The sequence below is a fragment of the Perca fluviatilis genome, chromosome 7 (assembly GCF_010015445.1).
Source record: "Perca fluviatilis chromosome 7, GENO_Pfluv_1.0, whole genome shotgun sequence".
Taxonomy (NCBI): Eukaryota; Metazoa; Chordata; class Actinopteri; order Perciformes; family Percidae; genus Perca; species Perca fluviatilis.
This window is the reverse complement of record NC_053118.1, coordinates 34,061,217-34,079,694: the sequence shown is the minus strand read 5'-3', so window position 1 is coordinate 34,079,694 and position 18,478 is coordinate 34,061,217. Positions and strand designations below refer to the sequence as shown.

The 18,478-nt window shown below is 40.9% G+C and overlaps 1 protein-coding gene across 2 annotated transcripts in view; it reads left to right on the top strand.

Annotated features, from left to right (window-relative positions):
- capn7 (calpain 7) overlaps positions 1-18,478 on the top strand; it is a 32,964-nt gene that overhangs the window by 1,707 nt on the left and 12,779 nt on the right. For both annotated transcript variants that reach the window (XM_039806378.1, XM_039806377.1), the window contains exons 3-16: positions 885-1,042; positions 2,068-2,135; positions 3,175-3,408; positions 4,828-4,914; positions 6,641-6,767; positions 7,616-7,701; positions 9,058-9,151; positions 10,170-10,316; positions 11,345-11,451; positions 11,637-11,757; positions 14,760-14,904; positions 15,850-15,949; positions 16,858-16,993; positions 17,109-17,184. In XM_039806378.1, the coding sequence (XP_039662312.1) occupies positions 885-1,042; positions 2,068-2,135; positions 3,175-3,408; positions 4,828-4,914; positions 6,641-6,767; positions 7,616-7,701; positions 9,058-9,151; positions 10,170-10,316; positions 11,345-11,451; positions 11,637-11,757; positions 14,760-14,904; positions 15,850-15,949; positions 16,858-16,993; positions 17,109-17,184 (1,686 nt within the window). The remainder of the gene's footprint in view (positions 1-884; positions 1,043-2,067; positions 2,136-3,174; positions 3,409-4,827; positions 4,915-6,640; positions 6,768-7,615; positions 7,702-9,057; positions 9,152-10,169; positions 10,317-11,344; positions 11,452-11,636; positions 11,758-14,759; positions 14,905-15,849; positions 15,950-16,857; positions 16,994-17,108; positions 17,185-18,478) is intronic.

The following is an 18,478-nucleotide window of genomic DNA, read 5'->3' as shown; positions in this document are numbered from 1 at the left end:
TTGGGAACTCAAACACGGAAGACAAACAAAAAGCCAAAATACATATCGTGAAAATGGACACTTTGGCAGTGAATTTGAACGGTTTCTCTTAGACATGAACAGCAGGAGTTTTTCTGTCTTTGCTGTGTTTCCAGCATCAGATATTATTATTCATCCCTCAAACTACTGTCCCCCTGAAGGTAAACAAATCAGATTTTACATCTCTTTAAGAGGTGAGGTGCTTGTGATTAGTAATAAGTCAGGAATTGTTCCGGACGGTTACTGAATAGGCCCTTGAAGGCATACTTTCTCATTTGCTGTCTGACTACTTTTTTCCATGACTGTTGACACTATGGTTTACATGCGTGTGTGCGTGCACGTGCTTGCGCGCATGCACATGTGGGTGTGTGCATGTGTGTGCGAGCGTGTGTGCTTGTGTGTGGTGTGCCCATGGGTGTGCCCACAGAGACTGTGGGAGGGATTGTTACTGCTGTTTTCTGTGAAATAAAAGGCCAATGTTTCTGTAACAGCAGCTCTAAAGTGAGGAGTAGATTTGAGTTTTTCGTAGTTGTTAATAAAGTTTTACTTTTTTAATGCATCCAGAAAAAGTGAACTAGGCTACCCAGTCCTGATTTGGTTACAGGAAGAAGTGCTGTAGCTTAAGAATAACTCCAGTCTTTTGAAACCAATAAACTGTCAACTTAGTGTAAGTGCTACTTCAGTATTTTTCAAAAGATTAGATTCAATTGTGAACACGTAACTTATAAAATGAAATGTTTTCGAAGCCAAACATGGACAATAAAATGCAACAATGTTAGCAGTCAGAGGGCCGAACGTAGGATCTCTCGACAAAGTGTCTGTTCTGTGCTCTACTAACCATTCCTTCCCCTGACCTTTGACCCCAGTCCAGGCCCAGAAGAGCGACCCGCTGAAGTCACGGCAGCATGTGGACCTGGAGCGAGCCCACTTCCTGGTCACCCAGGCTTTTGAGGAAGACGAGAAGGGAAATGATGATGAAGCCATTGAACTTTACACCCAGGCTGTGGAGCTGTGCATAAGCACGGTAGCTCTCTCTTCTCTCTCTCTCTCTTTGTCAGCACTATCGCAGTCACAGTGACTAACCTTTAGGCCTGTAACTAGGGCTGGGCGATATGGAGAAAATCAAATATCACGATATTTTTGACCAAATACCTCGATATCGATACCCCAACTATATTGTAGTGTTGACTATTGGTGCTTTCACAAAATATTTACACAATGAGATTTTTGATAAATAATCATCAGCAATGTGGCTATAATGACTAAGTGGGTAAAGGCAAATAATAGAACAGTTACAACAGTCTGGTAAGTTCAGAAAAGTACATCACCTTACTGTAATGCAGCCTTTAAAACCAGGAAAAGACAACACTTATGCCACATTACAATATCCAAAATCTGAGACGATATCTAGTCTCATCACGATATCTATATAATATGGCTATATTGCCCAGCTCTACCTGTAACAATTATTACATAATCGTCTGAATGTCAATTTCTTTTTTTTTTTTTATACTTAATAGCAGTTTCTTTGTTTAACCACAATTAATTGCTAATATTAGCTAAGATATTAAGGCATATGACTGAGAAATGTTGATTTAGTTTAGATATGTCAAATTCTAATTACATAAGTGATTATTGGTCGGACTATATATTTTAATTATTCTTTTTATAGTTAGTTGTTGACACAACTAACGTGACCATATACACGTTCATAGCAACAGAAATTACAAAGGGGGATACAGTTAGAAAAAAATCTTTTATGATAATAAACAGGCTTGGTTTACTTTCTAGGCTGTGTACCTGTGTTATTACATTATCTGGGTCACATGACAGCCAAATAACCACAATATGTATCCTGGGATTCATTCAAAACTTTAATTTGTTTGAAAAAGGAATGAATAAAATAAAAATGTTAAAATTTGACCGAAAGAGACAATTATATTGTAAATAGCAATCATTGCTGAGACAATTAATTGAACGGCGGCATTTTGAATTGTTACAGCTCTACTAACCTTTACACATCTGTTTCTCCTTCTGTGTTTGCGACAGTCCAACGAGACGTCGGACCAGGCGCTGCAGACCAAGCTGAAGCAGCTGGCGCGTCAAGCCTTAGACAGGTACTTATTAGAAAATTAGCATTAGTCCTCTCGTTGTAAGCCAGAATCCCCACTGAATGAGGCTGAATGAGTGTTTTGTGGATTGTTTTCTTTAAGTGCTCATATTATGCTCATTTTCAGGTTCATAATTTTATTTAGAGGTATCAGAATATGTTTACATGGTTTAATAAAAAAAAAAAACACTATATATTTCTTGTACTGCACATTGCTGCAGCTCCTCTTTTCACCCTGTGTGTTAAGCTCTCTGTTTTAGCTACAGAGTGAGGCATCGCACTTCTGTTCCATCTTTGTTGGGAGTCGCACATGCTCAGTAGCTAGGTAAGCACTACTAGCCAGTCAGAAGCAAAGTATGAGGGAGTACCACGCTAGCAGCTAGGCGCGCATTATAACGTGTGTTACAAAGTGACGTACGTTTGTCTCTGAAGTAAAGGCTGGACTAGAGTAGAGCTGTTTGGAGCAGTTTGTGAACAGTGTTTTCTGTTGGAGATGGTAAGTCCCTTTGGGGTGGACTTTGGACTTTTTCACTTTGTAAACCTATAATGTGCACAAAAAGATATATAACACTATAAAGGAAAAGGAAAAAGCCAAACCGCATAATATGAGCACTTTCAAATGTTTTCTTCTTTTTATGAATGAATGAAGAGTTTATTTAATTCACATAAATGGGAATGGTGTATTATTAGAACGTTTACATTATAATGAACAAAGCATGACAATTTGTGTGAATATGCAGTTGACAAAAACATTATTATACACGTTTACCCCAATCCTTTTCACATAATATAACTCACAATCAACAACTGAAAAAGGAACAGGCTGAAGCCTATGAAGGTTTATTTTGGCCTATCCTATAAAATCCTATAAAATAACCCAGAATATTAGCAATACAAAAGAAGAAACAACAAACAAAAATTAAAAAAACAAAATTAATTAATTAATAACTTTGAATCTAAATTATAGTCCTTTATTTTTCTGTTATTGCCAGAAATAACTGACTTTATTTTTCAATTAAACAAACCTCTCCCCTATGTTCTGTCAGGGCCGAGGGCCTTAAAGAATCCCAGTCCAAGTCAACTCCAACTCAGGACAAGACTGGGCCTGCTGGAGCCAAGCCCAGCAGCGGTGCCAGTTCTGGGGGGCCGGTCCGCCAGTTCTTCCCCCTCGGGCCAGACTTCAGCCTCAATGACCGACAGCAAGCCCAGCCGGTCCGGGCGGTGCAGTCCAGCGAGCCCCAGGGTCAGCGCTACACGTCGGAGGAGATCGAGGTGCTCAGGTGAGGCAGCTGGTGGAATCTTTCGTCCAATGATAGGACTTTTAGAAGGATTTACACCTGATCCTGGTAGACTTGGTAGACTCTTTAATACTACTTTGCATTCAGGGGGAAAGTCCTGGACAAAGACAGTTGATCAAAGCAATTAGTTGCGTGGAAAGGTTTTCAATCTGTATTGAAATTGTGATTGCTGTATAGATACTGACAGGGGTCAGCAGCTATCTATTTAATACTTGTCTGATTCAATTCAATTCAATTTAGTTGTCGTTGACACAATGTGCAGGCACATATGTAACGAAATGTAGGTCATTGCTTTCCAACAATCGGCGCGCATACACAGTCGATTAAAAAACAAGACATTATTAACATTATAAACATTTACATACTCAGAATTGTTGTGAATTACATTATATTATAAACGTGCACATTTTCTAAATGTACTTTTGCACATGGTATAGTATATATAAATGCCCTGACACACCTACCCGATGGCCTTTTCCGGGTTAGCACTCCACCAATCAGATTGGTCATTGAGTCCGACTGCCCGCCCTCCGACCCAGCAAGTCAGGTCGGCCAAAATGAAGGCTGACGGCCCCTCCGACGGACGACGGCACGGAACACACCAAACCCACTCGAGTCACCGACCTCGCCAGACTGTCCGACAGGCCGATTATCGGGTTGGTGCGTCAGGGCCTTTAAAGTGCAGCGACAGGAGAAGGAAGGGGCAGAGGGGAGGGATCTAAGTAAAGTCCAGCGGACAGCCAGGTTCAGATGGGTGGCAGCTTGGGGGAAGAAACTGAAAGAAACCGCAAGTTCCTAAGCCTGGTAGTGCGGCCTTTGAGACTTTAGATGGAGACGAGATAAATTTGAAAAAGCATGCATCGCATTCTCAGTGCCTGAATATGTGATTGTTGGTGAATGTGTGACTGTTAAAAGGCTTTTAAAGGTGACATCAAATACAAACTATTCAGACAATGTGACCTAATTTTTTATATTAAAACTGGACTGAAAAAGAAACAAAGTTAATGTCAGATTACCAATTTAGTTCAAGACTTCCTTTAGCCATTTTGTGGAATATTTCACTAGTGGCATCTTTGACATAGACTAACCCACTTCCACCAAATAAATATACACATAGGTATTGGTCATTAAAAATGTCCTGGAAATGTTTTTGTTTTTTTAAAGTGGGAAATCTCTTTTAAATTTTAAAACATTTAAAAGAATCCTGTTAAATCTGGAAAAAAAAGTGCAAAATATGTCTGGAAAATGAATTAGTCTGGTGGTGGTGTGACAGCCACAGAAAGATAAATGTTCATCACACCAAAGACAAGTCTGAAAGAGTTTCTCACACGCTACAGTACCGACTATATTCCACCGTTAACTGCTCTGTAACACCAAAACCTTTTCTTTCTTAATTTTCAGGAGTACATCTACAATCAATGGAATAGCCTATGTGCCCTTCATGAGTGTGGACCTGAGGGAAAGATTTGCCTTTCCTGTCCCTTTCTCGTGAGTTTTTTTTATTATTATTTTATGTAATGTGTTTTTCCAGGTTAGCAGCACCGTGTCAATGCTAATTTATGCCGTTCAAGCTTTTACACGATCCAGCCAAGGATTGGCTTGACATTTTGAAATTCAGTTCAGAGTTGTTCTTCCTCTACATCTGTCCTTCCATTTTATTAAAATGCTTCGTTATCTGTGTTAGCACTGTTTGTAACATAGCAACAGGTGACAGAGATTCAGTAGTTCTAAAGTCATATCTGTCAAGCCAAATACCTGAGATGCCAACTTTTCCCACATGGAAAGAGGTTTCTGCTGTGTAGTGTAGTTTTTTATCTGTGATGTCAGACTGTCATTAATAAATGTATCTGTATCTGTTTATTCTGGGGACACTAAAAGGCTTCTATCAATGTGCCTAATATGTAAAATATACACGTGTCACAACAACAAAATTTGGGTTTTATTAGAATGCTTTAGTGTTCCTGACGGATGCCTGAAAAGCTCCAGAAATGCTTCAGGATACACTGGTGATCTCTCTAAAAAGTCGAAACCATAGACTGGATATAAAGATGGACGCCATGTCTCCGCATCTTACCACTGTAGAAAAGTGAAGCCAAAATATCCCAGATGCGGGCGCTGCCATATTGTAATTTTAAAGCCGGAATCTGCGCAGTAGTAATCGGGCGGTAGAGCCGCGGTATCAAAGTCCCGCCTACACACCAGCCCGACCAATCTCGAGTCATAGTGCGTTCCATTTACCTCGGAACTCAGAATCCTGAAGCTGGGAATGACGTCACACCCGAGTTGAATTTGTTCCATTTACAAGTCGGATTTTTCATTGTTTTCATCAGCTCTAGCCCGGTTAGCCATTGTTAGCAATGCCAGTTTATAACCGCGCATTACGCTGTTTGTTTTCACAAAAAAACAGCGTAGCAACATGTCCACAGGTAGAAGATGGACAGGACTGTGTGTGCGACTGATTACATGAGACACAAATAAGACAGAAGTGCTAACTGTATGTTACTACAGCTTTCACAACTGTTGATGCACGGGGCAGCCATGTTGGATTTTGAGCCTGGGGTACTCGGTGGTTGCCCGAGTTCCGAGCTCGGAAATCCGAGGTCAGGGGGGCGTGTTTCCTACTTTGACCTCGGAAAATCCGACTTCCGAGTGCAAATGGGACGCCCTATCAATCCCAGCTGTCAATCATGATGTTTCAGCTTGTTTTTATAGCATCAAATAACTTATTAAAACCAATCTGATCAGAAAAATAAACACTTGAACAAACATCAGCGTGATCATAACTACAGTACCTGAAATGACAGAAACCATCTTTGGGGGGGAAAAAAATTATAAGAGGTGTACTTTGATTATTTTAGTTTGGTCCATGTCCCATCTGCTAACATAGAGGGGGCGGGGTTTAGGAACTGTACTGCAGCCAGCCAGCAGGAGGCAATCCAGATGTTGTGGCTTCTTATACAGTCTTTGCAACGTGGTTTTAGAGGCTTTGCCAAGAAGACTCAAATTATTGGTAAACTGAGTACTTCTTAGCACAAAATATGAACAATCTGCAGCTTAACGCCAATATCAGTATTTGCTGTAAAAATCATTCTGTAGGTTTTAAATGCACTTTGGTGTGTTGGACAAACAGAGAATGAGTAGCTGGCTATGTTGGTGAATCTGAACTAATTTGTTCAACACAGTTTTTAACTCTTTGTTTTATTCTTCTCAACAGGGACAAAACAGGGAAACTGGCACTGTCACCCAAACAGAAAGCCATCTTCTCCCGCTGGGTCCGGCCGGACGAGATCTGCAATAACCCCACCATGATCATGTCTGTGTCCAGCTTCAGCATCAAACAGGTCAGATTAGCAGCCACAGTCACTGGATCCAGCCAGATGCTGAACACTTACACTTTCTCAACTTTCTTTTATTGTATTGTATGGTCTTTGGCAGGCTTTTGCTTGTAAACTATTCATATATCATCATGTTTATTAATGATAAATATTTTCCCCATCTAGTTATACTTTAATTTGCTCTGCACCGGTTAATTTTTAATGACATCACTAATGGCTGACAGTCATCAACCTCTGAGGGTTTACGCCGGCACTAATGCCATTAATTATGTGCTTGAAAAGTGACAAACTGATTTAATAACAGTCTTCAGATTGTTTTTGTTTTTTTAATAGTTATTGTGTATTGCCTCTGGAAGCAAGCACCCAAGAGAGCGAGTGAGTGTGTTTACTGGTACAATTACGAACGCACTTATTTTTTTACAGTCCATTGAACACACTCATTTCTGGCAAAAACAAGCAAAAAAAGTCACGACTGATATAATGACAGACATCCTTTTTATTTTCATGATTTCAGTTTCGGTTTGGTCTGAGAGTGGATTTAGTACGTTCTGTATTTACTGGATGTATGAACTTGTTTAAATTCAGACAGTAGAGGGCACAGCGTTCTCACAGATCAGGATCTCCATGGTAGGAACGATAGAGTATGAACATTGAACTCTCAAGTTCCAAACAATATTAAATGTTAAATATGCTTTACTGTCAAACTTGTTTTGTTGTTTTTTTACATCAATGTATTCTGTAATATGTAAGGAGACTGTCTGCATACAAATGCAGCTTTATTACAGGTTCACACACACATTAAAAAGTTAACTTTGATTAGTATAATTAATGTGATCCTCTCTCCTTTTGTCCAGACGGTGGTTTCTGACTGTTCGTTTGTGGCGTCGCTAGCAATCAGCGCGGCGTACGAGAGGCGCTACAACAAGAAACTCATCACCAGGTATTGTATATATTCTTTATATTTAATGTGTATTGCTTTTTGAAGGCAGATATGTGTACATATGGTACGTTTTTCTCATGAAGTGGCAGTATTTTGTGTTTTTGTTTCAGACCAACATAAAATATTCAGCTTTTAATATTCCATGTATTGTCATATTTTGTCTTAAAGGACAATTCCGGCGCAAAATTAACCTAGGGGTTAATAACGTATGTGTACCGAGTCGAACGCTCTCTGGGTTCTGTTTTCATGCTAATCGAATGTGTCTGTAGCTTGAAACTAGCTACCGCAAACTGATGTTTAGCTGCTAACGCTAGCTTTCGGGGCAGAGGGTAAATCACTATTTCTACACCACTAACAAGGCTCAAAATAGCACCACACTTGGATAACAGTCATGACCAGTCGAATCACGAACGCTGTTTTTTTAGCTATATTACTGGTTACTGGTTGCACGTCGTTCGACTGGTCATGACTGTTATCCAAGTGTGGCGGCCGCATGTAAACATTAACGCTACTGTCTTTATAATCTATCTTTGTAATAAACTGTATGTACACTTACAAAGTTCTCAATGCTTCAGTTTGCATGTAGAGACCCTCATTATGCTACCATTTAAGTGTGGTGCTATTTTGAGCCTTGTTAGTGGTGTAGAATTAGTGATTTACCCTGTGCCCCGAAAGCTAGCGTTAGCAGCTAAACAGCGGTTAGCGGTAACTAGTTTCAAGCTACAGACACATTTGATTAGCATGAAAACAGAACGTTCGACTCGGTACACATAGGTTGTTAACCCCTAGGTTCATTTTACGCCGGAATTGTCCTTCAAACAAACAACATTTGATGACCTAGTAATTGAAAATTAATTGTAAAACACATTGTCTAAACAATGCGTGGAAAACTAATCAGCATCACATCCATTATGTTTGTAGTGAAGAGGATTAGGGCCACATGTAAAAATGTATTTGCGTACTCAATTGAGTTTCTGAGTTTAAAGTCAGCCCAAATACATTTTGCACATGTTGTTTCCCTAATACATTTTCCGAATATTTGGGACTTTGTTTCTTATTTTAAATATTCAATAAAAAGCAGCTTCTCATTTTTTAAATAAAGAAAGAAACAAATGGTATAAGCAAATGCATATTTAAAAAATTAAGATAAAGATAAGATCTGACCTTTTAGACTTTAATTGAGTGTGTTTGTTTTTCTAGGTTCTCGTCTATAGGTGGCTTGTTAGTCTAGGGGTATGATTCTCACTTAGGGTGCGAGAAGCCTCTCGAAAACCAGATGATACATCTCAAGGAGAGATCCTAATAAACAAATTTGAATATTTATATTTTGTGTGTGTGTGTTCTTGTGTGTTACAGCGTCATCTTCCCCCAGAACAGACGAGGGGAACCGGAGTATAACCCCTGTGGGAAGTACATGGTCAAGCTTCACATCAACGGAGTTCCAAGGAAGGTAAAAGACAAATCGGCACAGCCTGTTCACCGGTAGAGCCTGTTCACCCGTGGAGCCTTTTCACCTGTAGTGATAAAACACTAAGGGGGAGCTACAGAACACAACATACAGCAGGAGAATACAGCACTTTATAAATGCATGCTCTACACACATTTTGACAAAAGGTGCCAGTAGTGTGCTGGTTTGCAAATATTTCTCCCTTCCTGTTTGTGAATGGAAAGGATAACTGAGAGAATTGATCTCTGTTGCTGTCAAAAGAGTTTTTCAAGAAGTGAAGGTGATGAACTTGCCAAAACATTAGGAAAGCAAATCTAACAGTAAGAATGGGCTTAAAGCTTTAGTGCGTAACTTTTTGTTACATTCAAGCCATTGCCAAATGAGTTGCTACAAAGCTAATTAAGACTATCAGCTCCATACAACTCTCTCTGTGTTTCTCAGCATGGCTATGTTCAGAAGATTGTGTTGTCCGGTGAATTTCCCCACGCAGAAACTTGAGCGAAGATAATGACCTCTTCTGAAGAGTCCATCATGTTTTTTTTAATCCTCCGTGTCCTCCTTGGCTACTAGCAACTGCGTGGAGGAGGGGTGAGGGCGGTGCATGATCATGTAAGGCTTGTATCATGTGGACGTGCCGACAGTGTTGTTGTCATAACTTAGAATTCCTAATGGGGGCGACAGAAACTACGCACTATAGTTTTAATTTGCAGAAATGTGAATTGCGTATTATCAGGCAGCTGAATTAATTAAAAATGCAAAGTAAAACATTAGTTTTTATATAAATATTAATATATATTTTATTAAGTTTCATTGATTTATTATTCAATTTAGTATCAAATATATCTTACATTTTTAAGGTTTCAAATTCTTTTCATATTCACATATACTATATTCACACACACACACAAACACACACACACACTCAGGATATGGACAAGTATCTAAGTTAAAGTCTTGATCTTTTTATCATCACTCTAACTAATCTGTACGACCTGCCTCTGCCCCCCCCCCCCCGCTGCAGGTGATTATAGACGACTACCTGCCGGTGGATCACAACGGGGAGCTGCTGTGCTCCTACTCCAGCAACAGGAACGAGCTCTGGGTCTCCCTGATAGAGAAGGCCTACATGAAGGTGATGGGAGGCTACGACTTCCCTGGCTCCAACTCGGTGAGTGAAGGTGGAGAAACCTAGCCTAGAAATCTAGACGCACCCTAGCGGCAGCAAATGTCATTTGGAGCCAGGGTCAGTCTAGCAACTCTCCGTTGGCTTGCGAGCTGGAAAAACCAAACTCTAGTCCGGCCAATCACATCGTGTATAGAGTCGGTGGGCGGGCTTAACATAATGATGGCAGAGTTGCGAAGGTTCCGCATGAATTCCCTGCTACTTGATTAAATTGTAAATATAAAAAAAAAAATACAAAAAAAAAATAAAATACAAAAAAATTCCCTGCTATTTAAAAACAAAGAAGATGGCTGCTGCTGCTGGCGAACAGCGATCCTTCGAATCGGCTTTGGCCGTGACTCTGGAAGACTTGGAGTTCAGCTTTTCTTTGAGAAAAGAACAAAGAACGGCACTGAAGTCATTCTTAAAAAAGGAAGATGTGTTCGGAGTTTTGCCGACCGGATACGGCAAAAGTTTAATCTATCAACTAGCGTTGCTCTGCCTGGTTGTAGCGCTGTAGTGCTATCTTATGGCGTGCAGAGGGAATGTGAAAGACAACCGTTTATCCCACCCCTCGGATTGAGCCCTGTCAATGGTGAGTTTCCAGACCCAACATCTTGATGTGGGTCTGGCTTGTTAGGCTTTTTCAAACTGCATAGAGTCCACCACTAGAAGACCCAGTGAAATGTGATAAAAAAAAAATATTTGGAGCAAAAATCAGTGTGACAGAGCTTCAAAATTTCAATTAGTATTTTTAAAGGTATTCAAAGAGTCATTTATGTATCTTTCATTAAATTAGAAAGACTTGGCAAGTCTTTCTACATGTTTGTAATAAAACACATCTGAGTCACTTCTAGGTCTTGAAAGGGTTTGAAACTGCTCAAAATCTGCAAAATAGGTTTTTAAAAATATCGGTAGGCATATGTCGGCCAGCCGCTCTCAGCAGACATAAGGCTGAATGCAAACCAAAGTCTGATGTTTGTCGAGAAATTTGGTCTTTGGAAAACGTCTTTTGTATTTGTTCTCTGTTACAGAACATCGATCTGCACGCGCTCACCGGCTGGATCCCCGAACGCATCGCTATGCACTCAGACAATCAGTCATTCAGCAAGGACGACACTTTCCGTATGCTCTACCAGAGGTGAGGCACACACGAGCGTGCACGGAAAAAGTTCTTCCCTAGTTTACTTTTTTCCTCACACTCCCTCTCGCTTTGTGTGCCTGTCTGTCTCTAGGTTTCCTTGTCCTTTTTAACTCATTATTTTCCCCTCTGAACATGTGGCTTAATCTCTTCTTTTGTTCTCTTATCTCTCTCCCTGTTACTAGGTTTCACAGGGGTGACGTCCTTGTCACCACGGCAACGGGGGTGATGACAGAGGAAGAAGGGGAGAAATGGGGTTTAGTGCCAACACACGCCTACGCTGTTCTTGACATCAGGGATCACAAGGTTAGAATAAATAAAGTAGCATTAGCGTGTCAGCATGGACTTTTATATTTATCCTTAAAGGGTATATGGAAAACATAAGCTTTACTGATACATTTGGAACTCAGCGATGGATGTTAGCAGTGAATTCGGATTCATTTGAATTGAAATCCAACGGCGTGATGGTAAAGTGAGTGTCACCCACCTCTAGGGCTGGGTTAAAATAACTGATTCTCAGATTAAAATCGATCTTGGTTTGAGTGATCTTAAATCCATTAATAAAATCAGTTAATATAATGCAAGTCCTGTTATGTATTAAGTACTTAAAACAAACCTTTTTTTCGTCAGTTATTAAAGGTGCTCTAAGCGATGTCACGCGTTTTTTAGGCTACAACATTTTTTGTCACATACAGCAAACATCTCCTCACTATGCGCTAGCTGCCTGTCCCCTGAACACACTGTAAAAAACATCTCCTCACTATCTGCTAGCTGTCTGTCCCCTGAACACACTGTAAAAAACATCTCCTCACTATCTGCTAGCTGTCTGTCCCCTGAACACATTGTAAAAAACATCTCCTCACTATCTGCTAGCTGCCGGTCCCCTGAACACACTGTAAAAAACATCTCCTCACTATCTACTAGCTGCCGGTCCCCTGAACACACTGTAAAAAAACATCTTCTCACTATCTGCTAGCTGCCTGTCCCCTGAACACACTGTAAAAAACATCTCCTCACTATCTGCTAGCTGCCTGTCCCCTGAACACACTGTAAAAACATCTCCTCACTATCTACTAGCTGCCGGTCCCCTGAACACACTGTAAAAAAACATCTTCTCACTATCTGCTAGCTGCCTGTCCCCTGAACACACTGTAAAAAACATCTCCTCACTATCTGCTAGCTGTCTGTCCCCTGAACACATTGTAAAAAACATCTCCTCACTATCTGCTAGCTGCCTGTCCCCTGAACACACTGTAAAAAAACATCTTCTCACTATCTGCTAGCTGTCTGTCCCCTGTACACACTGTAAAAAAACGCGGTCTCTGTAGACAGCCCAGGCTCCACAAACGGCAACAAAAACAAATTGTGCCAACCTGCACCATCAAACAACGCTGGAACACAAACAGTGTTCCAGCGTTCCAGCCAATAACCGACAATAAGGGTTTGGGGGTGGGGTGGGGAGGGTTAGTGCGCGGAAGCACGGAAGGGAGGGAGAGGGGACGGGATGAGGAGGAGGGAGGGGCGAGCTAGTCTCGTTTTGTTTGAAAATACTTTGAACTTCAACAAGAAGTGCCGTCACCCAACATCGCTTAGAGCACCTTTAATGTAAACAATAACCTGGTGCATTGTAAAAATATTTGAAGGTTGCTTCTTGCTTTTAAATTTACAGCATCATTTCTCTGAGAATCTCTTTTGTATCCAAGCAAAATTGGTTTTATTAAATGAAATTGTCCTAACCTAATTGATAGGGCTGCACAATTAATACAATTTTAATCACAATCACGAGGCTTTCCACGATCAAATTTGCGTGATCGAGCGATATTTAAAATGCGTCATTCTCTTCATAGAATGCTCGTTATCAAAGTTTTTGCAAAGCCAATCTAGCGCTCCATAAACCATGAGCCAATCAGAGTTGTTCCCTGCACCGCGCAGCTTAGTTTCTAGATGTAGACCGTCACAGAGGACAGAGTAACGGGAGGAAAATTCCATAACAGGTAGAAGTCGGTCATCATAAGCCGGTCACAATGTTTACCAGTTTACCAGTACACGCAACATTTTGTCTGTTTTGTTTTTCAGACAACAGCAGTGACCAGTGCTAGTTTGTGTCTTTTAGTTCATAGCTTTAGCAGCAGACTGTTGGACGTCCCGCTGTTGGAATCCTCTACAGTGAAATACAGACACACTACACCGTTTAGCTGTCAGCCTTTTTGCGTATTTAATCCAGTTACTACTGTGGCTAACGGTAGGCTAACGTTACCTGCTGTTAATGCGTGTTATTAGTGTTTATTAGCGTGACATTCAGCGATGTTTATGTTGCCTCTAACGTGGGTTTCGAGACATCAGAGCAAACGCCGAACATGTAAGTGGCAGTGTAACGAGCCACCAAAATCCGCGTTGCTATTTTGTCCGGTAGATACCGGGCACCACATGCGCGCGTTACACGTGAACAGAAAATTGCGTTGCCTGTATCTTTCACGGCAAACATGCGTGTGTGAAGCGGGCCGCACAACAGCTGAAATGGCATACTCCTTCACGAGTATCCTTAAATAAAGGAGGAATGTAGCACAATATGGATGTATTAGTAGGAATGTAGCACAATATGGATGTAAAAGCAGTTATAATTATATAATTATGTGACAATAAAATTTGTTTTGGTTCAAATCAACAAATAATCGTGATAATTAATCATGATCTCAATATTGATCAAAATAATCATGATTATCATTTTGGCCATAATCGTGCAGCCCTACTAATTGATATTGAATCGAAAATGTAATCGAATCGATTTGGGGAATCATTGACTATACCAAGCCCTTCGCACCACCCAAATGAAAGCTGTTGTTAGGATAATGATTTATCAAAGAATGGACAGAATCACTGGAGTTCTCTTAAAAGTTTGTTTACTTGCAGCAAGTAGAGTCAGTTTACAGCACTTCAGCATAAGTACAGAAAGTGACTGCTGATAGTCTTTAACTGTAACTTTTTATAGGGAAAAGGGAGTAATTATCCCACAAAGAGAAACTTTCTTATCGCTGGCTAGGCTTGACGCCTCCTGCCCTCAGGGGTTTTCGGTGCTTTCCACAAGGTCAGTGATAATCATGATTATCACATGAGAAAGAAATGGATGCACAGTTTCTTATGCAAATAGTTTAACACTAATATGAAGAAAAGATTATAGCAAGCATAACTTTTCTAACAGCTGTTCAATCAGTAAAATCCACAGCCTGTGTGGCCAGTGGATGCATTGCCAGTCCTCCCATCTTCTGCATCTAAGGGCCATTATGTCTGCGGGTGTGTTGTTCTTGTAGGGAATGCGTTTCCTGCAGCTGAAGAATCCGTGGAGTCACCTGCGGTGGAAGGGCCGTTACAGCGAGCGTGACGAGAAGAACTGGACACCCGAACTCCTCAAGTACCTCAACTTTGACCCCAAAACGGCAAAGAAGTTTGACAATGGTATTCCCGTGTTCTTTTTCTTTTCCTAAATGCAATACCTACAATATGGACAGAAAACCTTCTTAGCTCCTACCCCAAAATGTTCCATTGTGTGTTATTTGGTGCTGTTGCTCATTGTGACAAATGGTGGAGCATCAGTCAAATCACGAAAAAAGAATACAAACTCAGGGAAATCTGCTATTTTATATCATCCAAGGTCAGTTCTTACTTTGTCTATATCCTTGAAGTTCCACTTCCGGGATTGCTCCGGTGCTGCAGGAAATTCCGCCGGATGCATGTACTGTATTTTCCGTTTCCTTCCGCTTTCTTGGTGTTGGAATTTTAAACTCCGGTGGATTTCTGAGGACTATGGTTACCTGCTCCTCAGATCTCTGCAGGGTAAATCCAGACAGCTAGCTAGACTCCAATCGGAGTTTCCTCTCACACAACTATTCTAGTTTAGCGCCGCCCATGACGATTCTGATTGGTTTAAAGAAATGCCATTAAACCAGAGCCCGTTTTCCTCCCATCCCTGAATTCTATGTGGAGTAGCCAGACCTTCCTTCAGTGATTTACATTTCGGCTGCCAATGATCACAAAAACAATGAACTGGAGCACATTACGTTTTGCAAGTCAACTCTTATTTTGTCTTGTGTTCTGAGTGACCCTCACACTTTCGCCCCTGCCAAAGGCTAAACTCGCTCATCCAATAGTCAGCGAGGTCCTGTTTGTGGTACCTAGTGGCATTTTAAAAACCAGCACGAGGAAAGATGGCGGTAGGGAGAGAAGCAAGAAGGGGAGAGCAAATTCCGTTGTCTGGGAACAGTTTGGAATTGAGGAATCTGACATGGAGCAGAAACATCTTTCCAAATGTCAAGGAGTAATCGTGTTAAATAATCGTGATTTCACTTTGACCAAAAATAATTGTGATTATGATTTTTTTTTTTGCTCCATGTTTCTCTCCAGGTGTTTTCTGGATCGCCTGGGAGGACCTTTGTCAGTACTATGATGTCATCTACCTGAGCTGGAACCCCGCCCTGTTCAAAGACTCCTCCTGTATTCACAGGTGTGTGTGTGTGTGTGTGTGTGTGTGTGTGTGTGTGTGTGTGTGTGTGTGTGTGTGTGTGTGTGTGTGTGTGTGTGCGTGTGCTAGTGTCGGCGCGCGCGCTCGGACAGAAAAAGGCGGCCCGGTTTGCGTGTGTGTGTGAGCAGACAAGAGACAGACAGAGAGAAAGATCCAGAAGATCATTAAGTGTTTATTATGTATAAAATGACTGCTCACGTTTTTATTTGTATCTATATGTTAAAAAAGGGGAAGCTACATTCTGATACAAACATAACAGATGTTTTGTACAAACTTCAAATATAATTTTAACTCAGTTTTCAACTGGGATTGTTTTGTTGACTTTACATTTCTGAAACAGCTAGACACTGAGACTAAGGGAAGCTGAAGTTTTAGTTAAGGGCTGCACGATATGAGGAAAATATCTAATTGTGATTATTTTGACTGATATTGAGATTGCGATAGGATTCACGATATTGGAGGGAATGATCGTTTTTGTACCATTATTCTCATTTTCATTTGAAAATTATTAACATTGAAAGAAATTAAAATGATCATAGTGTCATTTTTGCGAGGATCTGCACCAAACAGATGTTTTCTGTAGTCTGTAGGATAGGATTTCTAGGCTGGGACGTCTCTGCAGCCCCTCAATACTTTATTTTAGAATGGTTTGACACCTATTTTGCCATTAACAAATATTGCGCCCCTCTGCGATTTAGATATTTCACTAGTCCATACTGTGATTTCGATACAATTGCGATTAATTGTGCAGCCCTATTTTAGATCACTTTTATATTTCCTGCTATCAAGTATCATCGTGTATATTTGTTGAATGTAAATTCTCTTCAACATAAGAGCTGTCACAAAAAGAGTATATATAATCAGGGCTATGGTCTGTGTCCCGTCTGCAGTAGCTGGGATGGGAAGCAGGGCCCAGTGAAGGACGTCTACAGTCTGGCCAACAATCCCCAGTACAAGCTGGAGGTCCAGTGTCCGACAGGGGGAGCTGCTGTGTGGGTGCTGCTCACCAGACACATCACTGACAAGGTAGACATGCAGAGCTAGGAGATATTAACAAAGTCATATCCTGTTATATTTGTGTGTTAATGTTATATTCTAAGATCACACTTTTATCTAATGACTGTTTTTTTTTTTTGTTCAGGATGATTTTGCACAAAACAGGGAGTTCATCACTCTTGTTGTTTACAAGACGGATGGGAAGAAGGTTTACTACCCAGGTAAGGTTTGATAGATACCTGAGAACAGTAGTTCCCAAAGTGGGGTCTGTGAGAGGGTTCCAGGTGGGGCCCCAACAAAAGGGGGAATAATACATTTTCACTATAATTTCATCCATAAGTAACACAAATACAGAATAGATATGGCTTTTTTAGTCATGGGTTTCATACACTTTCTTTTAATAAAACATCTAAAAGCAAAAAACCTACCAGATGGGGGGGCCCTGGGACAACATATTATCAAATGGGGGTCCGTTGTCCAATTTGTGTCAGTTTAGGGGTCCGTCATGTGGAAAAGTTAGTAGACGTGAGCTGTGAGATTGGTTATGTGGCCGGGTTAGCTCAGTTGGTAGAGTGGGCGCACATATGTAGAGATTTCCTCCTTGACGCAGCACCCGTGGGTTCAACTCCGACCTGCGGCCCTTTGATGCATGTCATTCCCCTTCTCTCTCCACTTTCATGTCTTCATCTGTCCTGTGAAAATAATGGCCTAAAAATGCCCCAAAAAATCATCTTAAAAAGAAAGATGTGTGGCAGCAGGAGTTTAAACTTCTTTATTTCTGCCCCACAGTCACACACAACTAGGTCAGATGCCTGGAAGAAAGATTACTATAGTCCATCACAAACCCCCCAACCTCTCTGATACATTACTCTACTCTCAAAGAAATAGTTCACCCTACAATAAAACGCTTACCAAACAAACTGTAGAGTCTTTTATCAACTCCTACATTAGGCCAATACGGTGGGATAAGGGGAGAACTTGCTTGGACGCGTGTCCTGCGTGCCAGTAATCAATGTCCACAATTTGTCTGTATTTCGGTGCTGTGACTCATTCATTTTCCTTAACGGCCTGCTCACCGTGGTACAAGCTTTACAGTCCGTTTCATTTCATTTCTGGTTTAGTTCAATTCATTTTCCTTATAAAACAAATCCAACAATGACACAGTGAAGAGCTGTCTGCTTTCCCCGTTTTCCACACACCTGTGTACCTGTGGCTGATTACCTTTATGCTTTCCCAAAGGCAATGCTCCACCCAGTGCTCCAACATAAAACTGCATATTAATTGGCATAACCAACATGGTAGCCTATACACACAAAACAAAGTGGTGTAATGGCTCCAACACAAACCTTTTACTTTCATGAAAAACAGACACAGGAATTCAAAGCTATAGTGCGTAGTTTCTGGCGTAGTTTCTGTTAACCCCCCCCCCATTAGGAATTGCAACAAAACTGTTGGCATTTCCATATAATACAAGCCTTCCGTGATCGCGCACGCTCCCCCAATCCTCCGTGCAGT